General features: G+C 39.4%; 1 protein-coding gene across 2 annotated transcripts; it reads left to right on the top strand.

The window, feature by feature from the left end:
- Positions 1–321: 321 nt before the first annotated feature.
- On the top strand, positions 322–20,485 carry LOC145489291 (LIM/homeobox protein Awh-like). Of its 2 annotated transcripts, XM_081468253.1 has the most exons (7): positions 322–592; positions 11,279–11,344; positions 11,740–11,921; positions 14,353–14,579; positions 16,367–16,420; positions 17,161–17,463; positions 18,097–20,485. In XM_081468253.1, exons 1-6 carry the CDS (start codon positions 557–559, stop codon positions 17,442–17,444), a joined length of 849 nt encoding a protein of 282 aa, XP_081324379.1. In that variant the 5' UTR covers positions 322–556; the 3' UTR covers positions 17,445–17,463; positions 18,097–20,485. The 2 variants fall into 2 exon arrangements, with proteins under 2 accessions (XP_081324379.1, XP_081324385.1); XM_081468259.1 differs by lacking the exon at positions 16,367–16,420.
- The last annotated feature ends 418 nt before the right edge of the window (positions 20,486–20,903 follow it).

Here is a 20,903-nt window from a genome sequence, read left to right as displayed (position 1 = left end):
TTATAACTAACTACATATGGAACATGGCGGGCTCAATGAATGTTCGTGGTCAATTTGAATGGAAAGTTAAGGTCATAACCAACTCCTTCAAGCTTTCATCCTGTACAAGCATTATAAAATTTTACTTTACTTCTACTCTGTGCACAAGCTGCGCTTTTCTAGGAAATAACCTGTAATCAGGCGAATTTTTTGACGCTCGTAAATTGCTTACCCCAGTAATGTAGAGAGAACACATAAGAAAGATCTGAGCTAAGAACAGCGTGGAAAAAAATTGACCCACAGCTGAGAGAAATGAACGAGGAAAACCAGGGAAACTGAGTAGACTAGAGGTCGAGATTTTCATTCTCAGTCTTTGTTGACAAAGCCAACAGACAGAGACTGGGTTCTAGTAAATAAAAGTAGTCCGCCATTTTGGATATTGGATTCATGAGCGGAAGTTCTCCGAATTCTACCGTGTTTATTGTTCCGTACTTAACTCGAGTGATCACAAACATACTTGTTCGTGATCCTTTGGCAGCCTGAGAGTTATATGTGAGGAGTTCGGGCAGAGATTTTCATGGTGGGCCGACATCGGGAGCAAGCGGTTTTGCTGGTAAGTGACATTATTGTCGTGAAGCCTTATAAGATCAGACAGCTGTTTAGAGAGTCGATACCTTTGTCTGCTGTCAAGTCAGCAACCGAGGTTTCTAAACCGGGGTGATATGATTCGTCGGCGAATTCGTTTGTAAATCAGTAAACGATCGGGTTCAGATGTCATGTAACACAACTTAAAAGGTATTGAAGCCAGAGAAAACTTTGATTTTTATAGTCTTTTATAGTCTGTTCTAGTCAAATGATTTTATGTGATTTTCCATCCGGTGCACTTCGATCGTTCTTTCAATTTTAATTTATTGAATCACACGAGATAGGGGGCTGGAAAAAAACGTTGATCAGCACGTTCAGCCTTAAAGAATCTAAACAGAAGTTGATATTATTATATTTTATTAAAACTAGCATAGATAGGTTTTCAATTTTCATCGTTCGAACAGAGAGCGAATATTTTAAAATTGAATTCTGTCACGTACGCCTCAATTTAATATCGAGAAAAATGCCGTAATCTAGTGTTTGAATAAGGAAATACAGTGATATTTTTAGTTTCCTTTTTGTTTTATGTAGTCACATGAAAGTTCCAGACATCTTATAGAATACAATGACACATTTTATAAAAGGCAATGAAGTCTATTATTCGAATTACCAATTATTCATATCGCGTTTCAAGACGCTTCGTAAATTTGTAATGTTAATCTCAAAAATTAAACAACAAAATGATAGAGAAATCTCATTCTGAAGGGTTCAAATTAAAAATGAGTATTTCATGTACAGTGTAGACTGGATATTTTGACACATTTGACTTAAGTTCCCCAATGGCGTGAAGGAGAAGTTTAAGGTTTGCGCAAAAAATGTCTGCTGGAAAGTAAACATTAATCAGTGCTAAATTTTTGGTACTTTTGATTTTCTCTTTGGGTGCATGAAAGGAAGAAGAATCTTAATTATATTAGAATAGGCAAGGCAAATATGAGTCCAAATTATCAGGCCAATATTATTAGGTATGATGGGAACACGGGGCTTGTTGAGTCTGTTGAAGAACCAGGCATAATGTCCATATAGTCAGTAAGTCGCAATTGGTTCGATTACAATAGAACATTTTCTATTATTGTCTCTTTCTTTGCTGAACATGCTCTGTGACCGTGTGATACCCTTTCAAAAGTTACTGGCTTCATGATATTACATGCTGTTCAACATTTGTTGGTAGATAAAAATGTTGGACTGTCTAAAGTAGGCTGTAGAATCTTCTATCACTATTTTATTAATGCATGAATCTGACTACATTGTTTTTTTTTTAAACGACGCTCCCTGCATTGTACTGAGCAACCTTTAAAGTTTACATTCAACTCTCCTTTCTCTCATGGTAACTAATTCAATACTTTATGTTATTTGTTCTTTTTGTTTCATTACCCTTAGAAGTATTATGATAATAATCTGCTTAATATACTGTTGGATAACAGAAACAAAACCACCATTTCTATGCTGTTGTAACCTCCTAAATAATCCTCTGATTGATAAGGAATGATGATAGCATGTTATTCTGCTCTAATCCACCTGATGGAGTACATATATAGAACACAAACTGTGGGTCCCATGTTTTCTACTAGAAAATGGTGACAAGGCACAGCCTTATTAGTTGTTCATTAATTGTTTTAGTTGACACCATTAGGATAGCGGTCCAAAACTTTCAATTTCAGTTATTTACTAGCAGTGAAGAAAGATTTCTTGCCTTCATCAAATACATAAAAAATACAAAGTTAAAACAGAGCTTTCAGGACTCGTCCAAACCCTTCTTCCAGTGGAAGTCTGTTGTGTAAGAGTTTGGCCTTCCTGATGGATAATCTTTACATGTTGACCAGTCAGTGGAATACGTAACCTTGAATTCAACCCCTAAAAGGTGCGGCACATGTACGATTCGTTAAGGCTACTGCCAAATTGGTTCCTTCATTGTTTGTTTCAACTTGTAAAATATCATCATCGCACACACAAATCAGAGCTATAGTCCAAGTGTTCTTTATTTGCCAGTCTTAGTTTATACTATCTTGAGTATTGAATGATTTCCTCCCCGTATGGATAAAATAGGTGAATATTAAAAGGAAATTTGATGTCATTTCTCAATTCAAACTTTCATTCTTCAAATGAATTATAGTTTATTAGGGAAACTTGATTGAAAGCTCAACCTGGCTTCATGCAAATTCACATTCATGGAAATATTTTGGCTCCAATTATCAACAGTTAGTTGTTAAACACAGTGTTTTCTCCTCACTCTTCAAGTCACATGCTTTTTCAATCATCTTGCTGTACTAAAATAGACTCAGACATTACGGAAGGCATTTTATTGAACTCAGGAGGTTGTAACACTATGATAGACATTGATTGTGAAGGCTCCCTTTTCATTACATCATGCTCAAATATTCCTATGACATAATAAGGTCTGAACTTGAAAATATTATTTTCAAGTTCAGACCCATTAGTGCCCCTTTGGTTTGTAGCCTTGAATAAAAGAAAAACCCTTATAAACTGCTACAAGGCCAGGCAATAAGATCAAAATCAAGAAGTTGAGAGTTTCTTACCTTAAAGACCAATATTGGCAATAAGTTCCCAATACGTAACTGAAGAAACATTTCTGACATAACTTACAACAGCAAATTCTATCAAGCCACCTCACTTGTAAACCTCACTCTTTAACCACCCCCTGACCCTTACACTAGAACACAGTTTCGGGGGGGGGGGGGGGAGATTAAAGATATCAGAGCTTAATTATTAAACCCTCTTATCTGTTATATCCCCCACCCCATGCCCCACACCCATGTACTTTCTCAAGATGGCATGCCAAAGCAAATTAAGAATCAAATCTTAATTTCAGATAACCTTTATCTCCCCAACACTGTTACTTTTCACTGTTACCACTGCCATTTCTGAATATATGAAATATCATATATTTGAACTGCGGAGAAAGATATGATGACACGATTGATCATTGCAGTTATGCACACAACTTAAGCAGTTGAGAAATTAAAGCTTGAAAAAAATAAAATTTAGGCCTGAATGGGATTTGAGCCCATGACCTGTGCGCTACCAGTGCAGTGCTCTACGAACTGAGCTATCAAGCCATCTGGGAGCTGGTCAGTATGTGAGTTCGTGATATACCCGTAGATGATGAAGAATACAACTGAATATATGAAATATCATATATTTGAACTGCGGAGAAAGATATGAAGACATGATTGATCATCACAGTTATGCACACAACTTAATTAAGCAGTTGTGAAATTAAAGCCCCCCAGAAAAATTCAGGCCTGGACGGGATTCGAACCCATGACCTGTGTGATACTGATGCAGTGCTCTACCAACTGAGCTCTCAATTCATCTGTGGGCTGGTCACTTTGCGAGTTCGTAATATACCCGTAGATGATGAAGAATACTGAATTTTTCTTATCACTTGATGCATTTGAAATAGAAGAATAAGGCATAGTTAAAAGGTGTTAAACATCATAAAGTGTCATTTCCTATAAGTGTATCAACTGCTTTTGTCGCCCATTGTAACTTGGTGCTCATTCTTTATATTATGTATGATGCCATTTTCTTATTTTCAGTTTAGATGACTCTTTTGTGGTAGACCACTAGTAGTCCATCTTTCGTTTAGTCTGTCGAGCGAGACCGTAAATGAACTGTGAGGAACAAATGGCCGCGTGAAATCCTGGGGATGAGACACGCGTGAAAGGACTTCTCCCTTCTCGCCCCCAGGATTTCGCTCGGCCATTTTTTTCTAACGGTTTTCTTTCGCGTCAATCACGAAGGATTTTGCGAAAGAGAGGCTACTCGTACATGTAGCCTACTTTTGTGGTCATACTTTTCTTAACAGCAAAAGCTGCATCATGAAATGAAGAAAGGCCAACAGTTTGTTTGTATGTGACCTTGTAGTAACATATGTATTTTAATAATGCATATTTTGCTTTGCAACTGGCTTCTTTCATTCTTTTGGATGAAGTAGGGAAATCTCTGAAATTTTCTTCCTGTGTCAATGAGAAGTAGACATCGCTTGATTTGCTTAGTGGTGTCTTTAATACACTGTTTAGTCTACAATGAGAATAAGGTTCGACTTGTACTAGCCTGGGTGACCGTGCTTCTTTATGTACTTATTTTCGAGACAAACACTCGGTCCGATTGGTGTTGACGCAGTAGTTTTTGGTAGCGTCCACACTGCACCGGAGAAATTTAAAAACGCAGCTTTATTTCTCCAATTAGGCCTACCATCCACACTGATCCGTCACGAAATGGAACTTTTCGAAAACGCTCTTCAAACTGGGGGAATCTGAAAACTGCCGGCTTTCCGATTTTGTGTGGATGGACAACATTTTGAAAACGGAGCTTTTCGAAAACGATTGCGTCGCGATAATCAAGTGATTTCCCCGACCGAGTTTTCCTCAAACACATATCCAAAATGGCCGGTGATTGCTGCGTATTTAGATTCTTCCGGCGTAGTGTGGACGGAAAACATTTAATGCGTTTTCAGAGTGAAACCTCCGTTTTCAAATTCCTCCGCCGTAGTGTGGACGAGACCTTTGTAATTTTCGGTCTGGTTCTGATTGGATAACAAGATTCGGAAATTCTTCAATACTTTTTTCCCTGTTGTTCCGGCTGCGCAGCTGGCGCGATTTCACCTATCAGTGCTTTGTTTCAGCGGTGGAAGGAATTTTCTCTCGCGGCTTTTATCTGTTTGTGACTCCGTTCGTGAAAATTCCCGCGCGCACTTTGCCACCGTGAGCACTCGCGCGCGGATTCCCGCCAGCTACACCTTCTATTGTTTTCTGTATTCGGCTACGCACGTGTAAAATAGTATGAGAACCAACAATGTCGAGAAGCGTTTCTTTCTTTCTTTCTTTCTTTCGTTCTTTGATCGTTTCAACTTGTGTCTGATTGTAACTTCCTTGGCCAGGATGCAAAAGTACGTGCACGTTTAAGTTGACTTAGTATATTTTTAGGTAATACTTATTGTGTATATTTTGAATTTCCATTTTTAATATACTGTGTCCCAAATTAGCTCCTTGTCACTTAGGAGCTAGATCTTCAACTGACACATAAATAATGTATCCTCTTCTTCTTCTTCTTGCGATGAATTTCGTTCACGTTGATCTTGATCAAATTCTCACACATGCGGAGAGCGCCCAATTTATCCGACCAGAAACATTCAAATGACTTTTGCAACTTGCTCTTCCGAATAAACATGAGAGTGTACTTGGCTACCCCACGCAAGTCTGTTTGCAAGTTCATATTTTCAGTTTTTTGACCACAGCGGTGAAATCGCGCCTTTCTGTTCCCCTGTTAATACGACTATTCCTTTATTACGGCCACTCTTTTGGTCCAAGGAAAAATCTTAGTGAGCAATTGTCCTTTAATGTGACCACTTCTTTAAAACGACCATATTCTTATGGGCCAAAGGCTGTGGTAATGACGGAGTTCCACTATACTCGCATCTGCAGGTGCCGATAATGTCGTGTACATGGTAAACAAACTCCGCGGCGTTCAAACATTCCGTGATGTGATGAGGGGTCTGAATGGTCCTGAATGTCTTAATTCATGCTGGTGTTTCGAAAAGAGACGAATAAAAGCGATATGAAAGAAAAATCGATTTTTAAATCTGACATATTTTTTTTTGTCAAATGAATGCATGTTAAACGATTTTTACAGTTAGACTTGGACGAAATCAAAGAAACACTGCACGATCAAACGGGATGGTCGAGGCTACTGATCCGAGATACGCCGGCTTTTGCACAAAGCGACGAAGGGCGTACAGTCGCCAACACTTACTTTGTGTAAACGTAATCCTTTACATTTAGCAGTAAACCGCGCTGTTTTGCCTCCCAACCAACCTACTCACTCTTGTGCTCATAAACCTCTTGATAAGGTTCTGATCAAAACTTCTTAAAATGTTCCCTGCCGTGAAACTGCACGACTTTAAGTTTCCGCCGGCCTTCCTTTTGGGCGAGACTGTCTTTACAAAGAATTGGACTTCCACGCAAACATACGCGATACGCTTTCTGTAGTTGTCTTGCTATGGGTGTCAGCAACATCTTTGCGGCGTTTGTCTCCCCGGCGTGAAAATAAGGACGAAAAATGGAAAAGTTGTCCCATATTTCCTGTCAAGTGGAAGTTCGATGAATGAAACGCTGTTTTCTCCGTGATGATGCTGTTTGTTTGTTTGTTTGTCTGTATATTTTCTTCGATGGAAGTACTTAGAAACCTTACAGCTTACAATTTATTTTTGTTAACGGGAAAAAAGTCGCATAATTACATTCGCCGCGGCGTTGCTATCCGTGTTTTCGTTCGGTCTTCTTTCCGTTATGAATACCGCCACATGTAAAAAAAAAAATTGTTTCTTCGCTCTTAAAAGTTTATTGCGCAGTAATGGCAAAGCAGTGAGAAAGCAATCAGTAAATTAAGGGACTTAACTCATGATTTAACTATAGCCAGAGGAAAAAAAAGTTGTGTTTTAGGAATTTTATAAATCGCGGTAGTTTCCCAGGTGTATGGCGCAGCAGCGGGTCGTCTTTGTACCGACGCGTTATTTTCTCTTTTTCGCTGTTTTTCTTGTTGGTACCGCCTTTGTTCGGTTCTGGTCATAGCGCCAATCTTTGAGTTTATTTTGCCGCCCGCTTAAGGTAATGCGCCCGCGCCTCGGCCTAAGATTTTCACCTTGTAGTTTGCAGGCGTTGGTCTGTCCGCATTACAAGATCGAGTCACTGCGTGCGTTTGAATCAGCGGGAGAGTTTGCCTTGAAATATGTCTATACTCTGTGTCAAAGAGGAGTGTAAAAGGATGAAATGTTTCCAGGTAACCTTATTTTCTTTAACGTTATGCCTGTTTGAGTAGACCTTTGCGCGCAAAAGTGTTATTCTCGGCCAAGCAAAGTTTGGTTTGAAACTTTGATCGTCTTGTAATGGCGGAGTTTCCCTGGGAACGTTCGATTTTTTCGCGCTGCTAGTATCAGTTTTAAAGCACATAACTTAAAATTAAGTCGAATATTTTGGTTTAAATACGAACAGGTCGTTGTTATGCACAGTATACTCGGCAAACGAGACCAAAATTGTAAAAAAATCCCGTCTTTATCTCACGAGTGTTTTGATATGTTAGACACTTCGTTGTTGGTGTTTACAAAGTTCTTCTGCACCAGAAGTCGTTGCAGCTTTTACAGACAGGGGTCAAATTGACTTAACATAGCAAGTTATTAACTTATTGTACAGTTTATTGAGGGAAGCCTTTCTTTGACGAGAGAATTCTAAGTATTGTAGGCGCTGTTCGGTTTTCTCTGGCACGCGTCGCTTGTTCTCACTCAGGTATTTGTTTCGTGTAGTATGCATTTGTCCTTGCAGCACAATAGTGGTAAATGTAACTAATATAAGTTCTCTATAGTTAAGCCCTTGGTTGCTTTAGAAGTAATACGCTTCATACAGCCTTTTTCTGCTTGTTTAATCTTTGAAACCGAAAGGAAAATTCGTGTTTTGACAACTGCGTTGGTTCATGTAAGGAATGATCGCTTCAATTTACTTCGTTTTGCTTTGATATTATTATTGTTACCTCTGACTTTTTACAGCTTCATTTGTTGTTCCACCGGTGCGTGGATTACTTCAGTCATCATGCGTTTTATAATTTGATTGCATTGATTGAGAGCAATTTATAATTGGTCGTCTATAGAATATATCTATGGCATAACACAAACACAAGTTAAAACCTCGTCGATATTCTACTCGGGTTTTAGGTACACCTGCATGCTTTTTTTAACTGGCACGTGCAGAGCGTGAAATTATCCTGAATAGATTTGAAATAACATCATTTGCCATTTTTGTAAATTTTTAGATTGCTGAACGTTGCAAGGAAAAAAAAAAGCTCTTCGACACGATTAATTCTCAGATTACTTGTCAAGTGTTTATTTGTTTTATACTTAAACTGAACTTACGTAACAATTTGGGTCGAAATCTGTAGTTCCATTTTAAACGGCTCAATGATGCTTCGGTTCGAATTAACGTCTAATCAGTGGGAATTGATTTTGATGAAATTAAAACTCACCTATTTAGTTTGGAATAAGAATGCTAAATCTTTTCTAGTTTCAGTTTAACATCTGCTCGTCATGTCTGACTGTTTTTTTAATCTTTTTTTTTTTTTTGTTACAAATCTTTCTGTGAAATCATGTTTGGTCCTGCTTTATTTTGAGCTTTTACAATTGTCCATCGATTTTTCTGTAAAAGTTTACCCCGTTCGCTAGCATTTGCTTAGCCCTGTGGCCTTAACTTCTGTCATAAATTTTGAAGCATTGAAATCTATCTCGATTTGTTTCTTTTGTTTTCAGAGTACTCAAAGGTTGTTATTTGAACTGTTTTTACTCGCTAAAGCATTGGCTGTTTTAAGTCAAGAATATCTTTATTGTTAAAATTATCGTGTTTGAATCTCTTAAATTTTTCTTGCGATTCAAATCACCAAAAGTACAAGAAGCGTTTCTTTTATCACTGTTACATGTTAACTGAAGCTCTCTTGGTATTGCCAATATTTTCAATGTTGTTTTGGTTCTTAGAATTACTTCTGATCTTTGATTTGGTCGACGTTTTTAAATCATCTGTTTTTTAGATTGTCTAATGCTCTCTTCTGGTGTTGCTGTTTTTCTCTGCCATGACTTTATTTGCTCCACTCGCTTCCACTAGCCAGTTCTTGCTTCCTACTTCTTTTATTGTCTCACAACACGGATTCAATCCAGGTCTTATCAATTATTCATTACCAGAAGCCTTTTCAGTGGAAACAATTGCCCCCAAAAATAAAACCGCGCTTTAAATACCGTTATATCCGGTGGCGAAACAAATTAAGACCCAATTGACACCTGCTCACCCTGAAATTTTCTTGTGATCTCGCAAAAATGGGAAGATGTCTTGAAACGAACACCATCGCTTTTATAGATCATGTTTCTAAAAACCTGCGCTTCCTTAACCCAAAGCGTAAAGCATTAAAACCATAGTTCTAGTTGATTATTAAGCAATGCTTCCAACTTAAATGTGTCTAGACTTAACGTTAATCAAGTCCGCTATCTTAAGTTGTTAACTTTTTGGTTTATGTATAATCGTAGTTTTATTTTGGGCAGTACGGTGCCGTTACACTGGCATTTTTTTTTGTTTCAGAGCACGTTACTCAGCCCACGCGTTATATTTAAGAGAAAAATATTCCAGAAATTCGTTGCTTTTGTTATTAACGTTTATAAAGAATAACTTTGAATGCAAATTTTTAAAATGATTTTTCATGCCTCTCTGGTGTTACAAAATGCCAGAAATCGCTTCTTTTGCAAAACAAAAGTTAAGTAAATCTACTTAATTGTTGCGTTAGAGCGAACTGTCAGCAATAAGGGTATAATTAAAATTGAGCCATCCGGTCTCGAAAAAATTTTTTTCAATCTTTTATTTCACCTTTCCTGTCAGTATTACAATGGTGAAAAAGGCTGCAGTCTTGCGAGGAAGCACATACTCACTCGAAATGTTTGTCTGACGTTAAATGCTTGGAATAATGTGTCCTTGAAGTTGTCATATTGCATATCGTTCTTCGATATTTTCTTTGGTTCAGTTTAAGAACTGATTTGTGATATCACCAGTCTATAGTTCAATCGACAGCCTACCGTTTGCACTTGTCCCTCGCATTTCGAAGTGAATCGGCTAATCCGTTTACGAATCGTTCGTCAAAAACCAACTGCGTGGTAGAGGTGTTTCGCTTTTTAAAACCGCTGTATAAGTTAAATTGCCGTTAACTTTAAACCTTAAATGGCAGCCTGTGTTTCAGGAGGCCAGCTTCAGGAAGCTCTAGTTGAAAGAAGAAGCGCGAAAATTCGTGCGTGGCTTTTAACTCTGGTTGACCAAAATTTTGTTTTGTCCAAAATAAGGTGCTTTTAGGATTCGTGGTTTACACCATACAGCTGTAGTTCCATTTGAAATATTGACGGCGTTTATAAAAGAAATAACCTGTCATTGTAGGTAACCTTCAGCACTGTGAATTTATTTCTCGTTTTGTCATTTGATTATGGTGTGTGTGGCTCTAAACAGACATCCGGCGTTGTTTTTAACTTTACCGCGTTTTGAGCGGTAAAAAGTGAACGCCAAAATGGGTGTTGGAGTATTGTGCTCGACTTAAACACTTTTAACGCGGTCTGCCACTCATGCGGATAGCTCGTATGTGAATTTTGTAAACAAAGCACGGAGTGTCTTAAAAGATGTCTAAAATTGCACGCTTAAGAAGGGATTATTTAGTGTTGACCGCATTTACATCGAAATAAAAGTTAAACTGGGGTTCCTTGCGTAGCCTGTCCTAGTTTGGGACAGACAAGCTGAGGCCCTGAATTTAAAGCGAGCATCACTTTAGCAATATTTGTCCATTTCAAAACAACTTTCATTGATGAATGCAACACAAAGGGAAGCAACATTTTGTGTGTCATATCGATTTCCCTGAGGACTTGTGCCCCGCCCACCTAGGTAGTTCGTCCAATCATGCCACAGAGCACCCTAATTATCATGTCATGTTATATTGGCCTATTTGTAACCTGCGAGAGTTCGAACAACTTTGAGTATATAGCGGGTGGTTTTTGGTCAGGCCCAAAGTCGCTCTAAATACTTTAAACAGCCCTTGCCGCACTGTCTTCGTCCTAACCTTGTCAACCTCTCGCCAGATGACCACTGCTTGCGAGGAGAAGTCTGCGGCGAATTTTACTCGCGAAGTTGGCGAGCAGTCTTCGGTGAGTCAACGCTTCGGATGTTTGCGCTAGTATTTATTACTGTAACATGGTTGATTGCGAGTTTCATGTGTGCTCGAGAAGCTGTTGTGTGGGGAATTATTTGTTTACCTTCCTGGACAAAAGTTGCGTCTTGCTTGCATGATGGGCTGAAACGAACACAGTGGGATGTCGATTTCAAGAATCCCCTGGGCAACTTTGGAGTTCCTGAGGAAGTTAAAAGCTCTCTCCGTCCCCAAATAAATATATTTTTATTTATTTATTTATTTATTTTTTCAGTCGAAAGCCCTGAGGGCAGATTTCGAGGACACGTTTACACTGATTAGGAAGAACTCGCTCGCTACAACGGAGGGATGGTTGATTCGATTGACGTTAACGTGTGTTTTTCGTGTTTCCAGGTACACGGTGAGAAATGCGCAGGTTGCAAAGGCAGAATTATGGATAGATACCTGGTTAAAGTCAGCGGCAAAGCTTGGCACACGGGTTGTCTGAAATGCTGTATATGTGGACTGGAACTCGGCAAGGAAGCAACGTGTTATACCAAAGAAGACAAAATTTACTGCAAAACCGACTACGCGAGGTTTGTTTATTTGCGTGTTCATTGATTGTGGTACCTTTGCAAGAGTTTGTGTTTAGTCTTTGAATTTCACTTACTGCGAACCTCTTACAGTCGTGAACAACATGTTTACCGATCGCTTCCACGCGACAACCATGAAAAAAAGAATGGAAAAAAATAAATAAACAATCGCGGAGATTTAATTTGAAGTAGCGATGGGTTAAGCTTGGGGTATTTTATCATTCGTGTTTATCGCAGTGGTGTTTAAACCAGCCAAGGTATAAAGCGGTTGGTAAAAAAATGATATTTGTTGGTCTTTTATTCTAATTACTTTCTCTGGTCACAATTTGCCTCAGGGTGAACGTTAATTTACGTTCATCGTGTTTTGAGACATTTGCAGGTTTCTTTAGGTTTTTGTTAAGTTTCTGTTTCCATTAGGAAGGGAGTGAGAATTACTTTTGCTATCCTAATTTGTACTCTAGTGTTTCGCGCACCATTAATGTGCAAATTTCGTAGTTTTCCTGACCTAACCGAATTTCCTGTTCACCATCAGAACAGAGAAACGCTGGCGTCGGTTTGTGATATAACAGTATGAGGCGAATTTTAAAGATTAGTTTCGATTAGAAAACCCTCCGTATACTTTTATTGAATTGGAACGTTTTATTTGCATTCTGGTGTTTAATTTTTAGACGCTTTCGCCAAGAGCCTGTTGAACCGTTAAACAATGAAATGCGATCCCAATGTACTCTCCTGGTTTTTTAGTGCTAAGTTAAATAAAACTCCGCGGGACATTACATTAACTATACCACAACTGTGGTCTTTTATGTAACTACCAGATTATTCCGTAATCCCCAAGCACGGCATCTCTAACAATAGCAGTTTTGACTGCTACAAATAGCATTCGAAACGCGCTCTCCTTAGCTTTTTCTTTGGGAAACTTTGGCGGTGATAAAACGGAAGCCCTAGGAGTGCGCAGAATTAAGGGATTCTTACTTTTTGTGGCTCAAAAGCCGTCGCTTTATTGTCGTCGGAGCGACTGCCCAAAAGACAAAGTGCTTGCATGAGTAATGTGTTTGATCCGTTTTATAGGTTTCACGAGCAATATTAAAAATCGGAGTTTTCGCGGATTTTGCGTGCGTTTTATAATACGCGCATGCAAATGTATATATCTATATAGTTTTTCCCTTCGTCGCAAGCCTAAACTGGTAGGTACTCGGCAGATTGTATAAATTTGCGTTCTTTGAATTTCCTGGCCCTGCGACGATAGTTAGAGCTAAAGAAAAAAAAAAAAAAACCACCTGCCTAGTACGTGTGAATGTAAACATAGCGAACTGCGTTTAAAATGCAAACCTGCAAATTATTTTTCGTACCTTCTACCAGTGACCTTATTTGTGTTTGAAAGTGGTACGACTTAATCATTGCAGCGAAAACACAAGATATTCGAAGATCGCATTTCTTGGAAGTTTTTGTTCCAAATGGAAATGAAGAGATCCCTTCGGAGTATTGAAAATTGAGAGAGTGTTCTATCTATATTTTTGTCCAGCACACAAGAAACAGTTTAAGAACTCTTTTTTGTAGACATGCGATCACCTTGGTGCCATTTGGTACATATGGTTTTGGTTCCGTTTGGAAACATTAACCCAAAACTCGGTTGGTCGGGTGTGTTGCCAGAAGCGATAATTTCTTTTACCTGTTGCCTAGTAGTTTTAAAGTTAATAATTTCAGCCGTGAATATTAAGAAAAAGTAATGATAAAAGTAGAACAAAACAAAACACCTATTACGATAAAGAGATTGCGCTTCAGACATCAAAGGCACGGTTGAAAGCGAACCCCGTGGTTACGCTGTATTCAGAAATTGAAGGAAAAGATATCCATGGTGTTGTTCGTAATTCTGGAGGTTTCAGTGCATCTTACGAAGAAAATCGTGGTCTGGAAATGAAAAAAGTTCACTGAAACTAATCGCAATAGTTTTCGTGGGCAGCTGAATCCCCTAGTGATGAATGTGAAGGAAAAGAACGAGTTCCATTCGGCCTCGTTATGACTTTCTTTAATAACTGCAATTAATATTCTAGTGATGTACCTCAAGTTTGTGTGTAGTTTCCACCGCTTGTGTTTTCGTTCTTGTTGTTATTGCTTTCTCTTGTATTTACTCGGCCACTTATGTTCGAATTGCCGAGAATCCCTCTCTCCAGAACCGTCTCTGCATGATACACGCTTCGTTGAAAAGTAAGCTAATTGAGACTGTTGTCCATTGTCTGACCGCCAACAGACACCATTCATATGTCAACTCCAGTACAATCAGAATAGTAAACCTTCTTTGCTATACAACAGTGCAGAAACAACATGTTTTACGCGCCATAACATAGCTTTATCCCACCCTTACCTCCCCCCTTTTTGTACGAACACGCGGCCTTATCGAGGATTACATTGATCTTTGTTATTATTTCAACTACAGACAGTTCGGCACGAAATGTGCTCGATGCGGACGAAGTATCCACGCCAACGATTGGGTGAGGCGCGCGCGAAGCAGCGTGTACCACCTCGCGTGTTTCGCGTGCGACGCGTGCAAACGGCAACTTTCCACCGGCGAGGAGTTCGCGCTCAAGGAAGGACACGTTCTCTGTAAATTACACTACATGGAGAGTCTGGAAGTCTTCCCATCCGACAACTCTTCGCAAGAAGGTGAGTTTGTTTTGTGCTTTGTACCAAATGTATGTCTACCATAATCGGCTCCTTTTCGAAGAAAAAAAGACCACAACAGGATCACTGTACTATTGAGTTGTACGATACTTTTTTCATTCTGCTTACTCCGTCAAATTTTGCTTCAACAAAAAAGAACATAAAAAAGAACACAGTCACTTCTTTTTAAGTATAAAGAAAGACTGGGTTTTTGTGAAAAAATAAATAAATACTATAAAAGCCGGTTTACACTGATATTCATTTCGCTTAAATCAAAACGCGTGCCCTCAGTTCTACTTGAAGCTTAAAGCTCAATTTGTTAACAATTCCGACACTTTTGTGGTATACACCTTGACCTACCCTACACCTCGTCAAAGTTTTGCCATTTTACAAAACAGATAATCGGGAGGCGTCTTGAAAAGTTTGCTTGATCAAAAGGCGCATTCGCGTTTCTGTCACTGTATAAAATGGTATTGCTTCCAAACAGGCTCTTTCAATCGTCTGCGCAATTAGTCGTTTTTAACTGGTCTGAAGTTTATGATTCTGTCTGTAGAGAAACGTCATTTGTTTACTCATTTATGTAAGTGTGTTCGTTTATTCTATGTTAACAGTCGGTGCAAATTGTTAGCCCGAAAATAAATACTGTAGCCTTGCGTAAATTTATTTTTTATTTTTATTTTTATTTTTTTAAAAAAAAAAACGATTTTAGCTTTTGCGATTAACAAAGCTTATTGACAATCAAAACTACGCGTATCTGGAGTTGGCGGCAGGTCGGTCTTTACATTACAAAAGCGTATTTTAGAAGAACGGTATGAAGAAGACCTTTTCGGAGGTGTGAAATTGAAGTCTTATTGTGCCGATTCTCAGTTTCGGTAATTAACGTACATTTATAATTAATGGAACTTGCGGCCTCTTTAACGGCACACAAAGCTTGCACAAGGCAGCTGGCGGGTAGGATCTGTGTACGTCAAAACCGTGAAAGAACAGGAAGGCAAGACGCATAACGCATGTTACCGTAGCGCAAAAACACGCACGAAACTAGAAATTTCGCGAAAAATCGTACAATCAAGGGTTTTGATCGTTCCAGTGGTAAAATTGTTTCAAAATCAGCGTGCGCAAGTATGCGTTTTGAACTGTGAAGTTTGGTTTAAAACATTAAAATAATATCCGAATGTCCGCTAATAACTCGGGTTTAATAATTATGAAGGTATTACAGAGCAAGGCTTATTTCCTAATTACTTTTTATGCCAAAACGTATTCCCTAAATTTTCTAAACAGTATTCAACAACTGTCATAAAATATATGTAGCCTCAAAATTAACAGTGTTATGAAGTTTACGATCCGCTTAACATAAGTGGTGTTTATTTTTAACTTATAACCCATAACATTTTTATATTTAACAGCAGTTATGTAACCTCAAACAGCAAAGCGCTCTATTGATCTTTCGCATTTACTTTGGTTCTGCCGGGATTTCCACGCTGGCTGAAGGCCCAGGTCAAACGTCGAACTTCACATGAGACGAACTAAATTGAGCGAATTAAGTTCGTGATAAGTTCGACGTTTGACTCAACCGAGTTCGTCTGACTGAATTTAGATCGACCAACACGTTCTATCCGTCTGAAGCGGAAATGTCATTTGCTTTGCGTTTTGATTGCTTCATTGGGTTAACTGTGTAATTTGTGATTGGCCAGAGTGACTGCTTTGGTTTTGGTTTTACAACGCCCAAGTGAAAACCACTCTAGTGGTGCTGCGCAGTAGCTTACTCTCGAATCTTTCTTTGTCCTCTTCAGTGACCCTTTCGTTCTGCACTCAAAGTGATGGAGGGATTGAGGACATGATACAAGGTGATTGACCTGCACGTTTGTTCAGTTTCAGCTTTACTCCCACTTTGGAAAGCAGTAAAATGTTGTCTTTTGCTATGATTGGAGAAATCTTACAGTCTAAGCAAAATAAACTTGAAAAGTTGACGGTATATTGTCACCACAAACTGTAGTCAATCCCTCTATGTGCATGATCATGGCCCCAAGCACTATTTATATATGGCCCCGTCATCTTGAGAGTTTATTGTACTGATATTAAGGGCTTGTGCCCTTGGTTAATGCATTCTTCTGCCTAATCAAGATAAACTCTTCACCCTTAGTTGCGATGGGTGCTTTTAAAATGCAGTGTTCCATAACTGTGAATATGCCGAGATTGTCGTTCCTTCGACTGTTGTTCAAAGGACGGGTAGTGTTTTCCAACAGTAAACATTAAACCACAAAAACAAAACTGCATCCACTGTGATTGGAAATCGCAGCTAGGTTTGTTTATTGAGAGTTTCATTAGGTGGCGTTGACTGCAATTTGCGCTGACTGTGGTCTTGCGACTGGAGCGAAATCCTCGACTTTAGCTGCCGGCGAGAAATGCGTCTCCCGGCTGTGCCGGGGTCAGTTGGATTGAGCGAAAGGTCGACTTGTTAATCTTGCTAGCTTGGACATAAAAAGACTCGCGTTCTACCCCAGGAGGAAAACGGACCGGATCTTGGCTTACTTATACAATTTGGCTGTGAAGTTGAAAGTCATATTGGTCTTTGTTCTTTGATTAGATGCTGATAGCGAAGACTCACCCTCAAGCGGAGGAATTCTGAAGTGCCATAAAACCAAACGAGTGCGCACCACATTCACCGAGGAACAACTTCAAATCCTACAGGCTAACTTCAACATCGACTCCAATCCCGACGGGCAGGACCTGGAACGAATCGCCCAGCTAACCGGTCTTAGCAAGAGAGTCACGCAAGTGTGGTTTCAAAACTCGCGCGCGAGACAGAAAAAGTACGGTACGCCACTGTTCTCTGCAAGTCCAAGAACGCCGAGCTCTGCTAGCTTTTGATCCTTGGAGGGGATCCTAGGTAAGCAAACTTGAGCGAGAAACTAAAATTGCTCGCTTTTCTCCGCGGGAGTCGTGGTGGCCTCATGGTTAGTGCGCTCGTCTCCGGATCGAGCGGTCCGTGTTCGGGGGTATTGCGTTGTGTTCTTGGGCAAGACACTTTACTCTCACAGTGCTTCTCTCCACCCAGGTGTATAAATGGGTACCGGCTAACTTAATTCCTGTGGGGTAACCTGCATCCCATCCAGAGGGGAGTAGATATACTCCCAGTCACTTCATGCTAAACCGGGATAACCTCTGGCCTGATGGGCCACTTTGCTCGCATGCAGACAAATCTTAGTAAGATGGTCACTGGCTTTAACTCGTGTGCATCTAAGGACAAACCTCATAACTAAATAATAGATTTGTTTTAGAAAATGTATGATAAAACGTTGTAAGAATTTCGGTGGTATTTTTAGGAAAAGGACAAGCTGGTGGTTTGTTTTCCTCTTGACTTAGTGGATATTTCTGTATTCATCCGTGTTCTGTATACGGGACACGCATACACGTTTGCATGTTTCGAAATCGTTAGTTAATCTATACAGAATTGCCGACCACGTTATAGCTCTTAGATACTGAACTTTTTCATTGCCTAATTGTCATTCCTTTTTTGTAGATTATAAAGAATTTAAATATCCATGCCATCAGCATTTATCACAGCATCCCGCGCGCAACAGTTACGTCAGTCAGTCAGTTTACAGTCCTCCAGACCAAAACCGAACATCACCAGGACAACTGAGAAGGAACCGCTGCTGTTTACGTTGTAACCTAACGAAAAAATCACCCACTTAGTGGCTGTGAACATGAGAGAAGTTCTGAAATGTTGGTTTTAAACAATTCTTATTTTGACGGCGGCCAAGAAAAAAAGCTTAAAAACGTTTGAATTTAGAATTCAAAGCGACTTTTATTTTTCGATCGTGAGATGGCGGTTCGCCTATAGGGCTGGAGATAGGGGTGGGAGGTTAAACAGGCTGTTAACTTGTAAATCATGGCAAGTTCTAAACTGACCATTAACATTTGAATTGCTAGTCTTGTAATTTCAGTAAGTTTATAGTCCAAAACGCATAGAGTAACTTGGTTCGACTTGGCTCTTGGTTTTGACGCAGAACAGGACTGGCTCGTGTTCTGTTACAAAGCCTGCCATCGAAACGTTGTAATATATTGCCCAAAACATAAACCAAATATTTAACGCTCTTATTCAAGAAACGAATGTACTATAAATAAAAGATAGTTGGTAGCTAAGTGTAAATTTTGTCCATACAATATCAAAGTGCCTCCTAGACGAGGTGATAAATTGAGAGCTAGCTGCAGTGCACCTGGTGCCTTTGCAAGTTGCTATTAAAAAAGTCTTACTTCTCTCAAAAGAACTGTATGTTGTCTGAACAATATTTCAGGAATGGAACTGGAAGTGATAGAGACTAAAACTTAAGTGCTCGCTTTCTCTCGTGAGCGAGCGCAAATTACGCCTAAAGGTTAAGGAATTAGTCATGTGTCAATATTGGTGCATGCTATGAAATTTCGCGCCTTATCGAGTGACTGGGAAGGGAACCGTCGTAGATTACTCGGGTGGAGGTGGTAAAGGCTTGTGGGTAAATTGCGAAATGACCCCGGATTTGTGTTTGTTTCCCTTATTAGGCGTGATCTGCTCAATAACCACTTAAGTCCTTAAAATGGGCAAAACGCAACATGACGATTTCGTTTTCCGTGAAATATGGTCATGAGAAGGTTCGATTGCCAGCCGTTGTTCGCGAAAGGAGCTGGTGCTCCTCCCCCGAAGGCACTCTTTTCTCGGGGAACCAACGTAGATCATGACAGGACATGACACTAGAGAAGGATATATGCATATGAATTTTCTACGGTTACAGCGTTTCAGAAAGGTAATTTTCCGTGTAAACTAAGAAGCGAAAGATTATTTCAAATAAAGAAACATGAATACACATCAACTGAACAGTTCAAAATGTAAAATGAAATTCAATTGAAATGGAAAAAAATTCTGGTTGAATTATTTATATATATTCAATGTACTAGCTAAAGTTGGTTATTTAACAAAAGCCCTGTTTCTAATTTGTTTTTACAAAGTTCTTATGTTTGTTGCCTACGGTATTTTGTCTGGTAAACTGTTTCAAATCTTTGGGGCATCTTATCTAATGGAGTTCAATCCGAAGTTTGCAGTGTAGTCTCTTGGTTCAACTGGTACATCTGGTGTGGAACCAGAGACAAACTAACTTCCGAGTTAGGATTTCGAGTTCGATTTCGAGTTGGATTTTCGAGTTAGGACTTCGAGTTGGATTTTCGAGTTAGGATTTCGAGTTGGATTTTCGAGGTAGGATTTCGAGTTGGATTTTCGAGTTAGGATGTAGCGTCGGTCTTTTCGAGATAGTTACTAGTAACCCAGCTGCAACGAATCGGCTAGTTTGTCCGTAAAGCGTCTCGTAGATTTCCAGTGCAGCCAACAAAATAATTCCTGTAGGGGTGGGGTTAGTGTTTTGCCTTTTTATTGTGCGCAAACAGCTACATTTGAATCACGTGGTGCCAGAACGACCGAAGAAACCTATACATCGAGCTCGAGAAACATAAGCTCGATCAGATAGCTGCAAGAAACAAAAGAATGTTTCTGGAGAAACGTATAGCTTTCTCGAAGCAAAGCTACGGCGTCTCAGAAGAAAAACGAGCAAGGACAAATAATATAATATCCGTGATAAGTCTGATAAGAATCTACTCACGATACTTCCAAACAGTTCTAATCACAGCCGGCCCGGTGTCACAATATAGAATGCAAGTAAGCAAAATTTTCACGGTAAATTTCATATTTTGTCCCTCGAAAGCAAACACTTGGAGACTTCAAAACATATCTGGCAGTGTAAATGACCCTAAAAAAGGCATCAACACATGGCAAATTACAGGGGTGTCAAACTCGACGAAGCGACATGCAGATGAAAACCTATGACCTCTAGAGATTTTGCTATAGCATGGTCTTACGGTTCAACTCTACCTAAAATTCCTCTTTATAACACAACATGAAGTGCCCTTCATAAACACAAGTGAGGTAACAAAAGGTCGACTGACCGAACAGAGAACGGCAAATGTACAAATGTCACGAACCGTACTAAGTGTAGGCTTGTCAACCCTATTTAACATGATGTCACTGATTAGCCATCAAGTGCCTAGAAATCTAGAAAAATGCCGTCAAAGAAGCACACAATAACGAGGTCGAGCTTCAAACAAATAAGGATCGAAAAGTACATTACGCCATTGGCTAGTTCTACCTTGACCAATAGGAGTCGTGTTTGGCCTGTCAACCATTTAAATCATCAAACCACTGAAAATTTATTGAAAATCCCGCCAAAAAATCCTAACTCGAAAATCCAACTGGAAAATCTTAACTCAAAAATCCAACTCGAAAATCCAACTCGAAATCCAACT

This window comes from Orbicella franksi, chromosome 1, assembly GCF_964199315.1.
Source record: "Orbicella franksi chromosome 1, jaOrbFran1.1, whole genome shotgun sequence".
In the NCBI taxonomy this organism is placed as follows: domain Eukaryota; kingdom Metazoa; phylum Cnidaria; class Anthozoa; order Scleractinia; family Merulinidae; genus Orbicella; species Orbicella franksi.
This window is presented reverse-complemented; position numbering and strand designations above follow the sequence as displayed.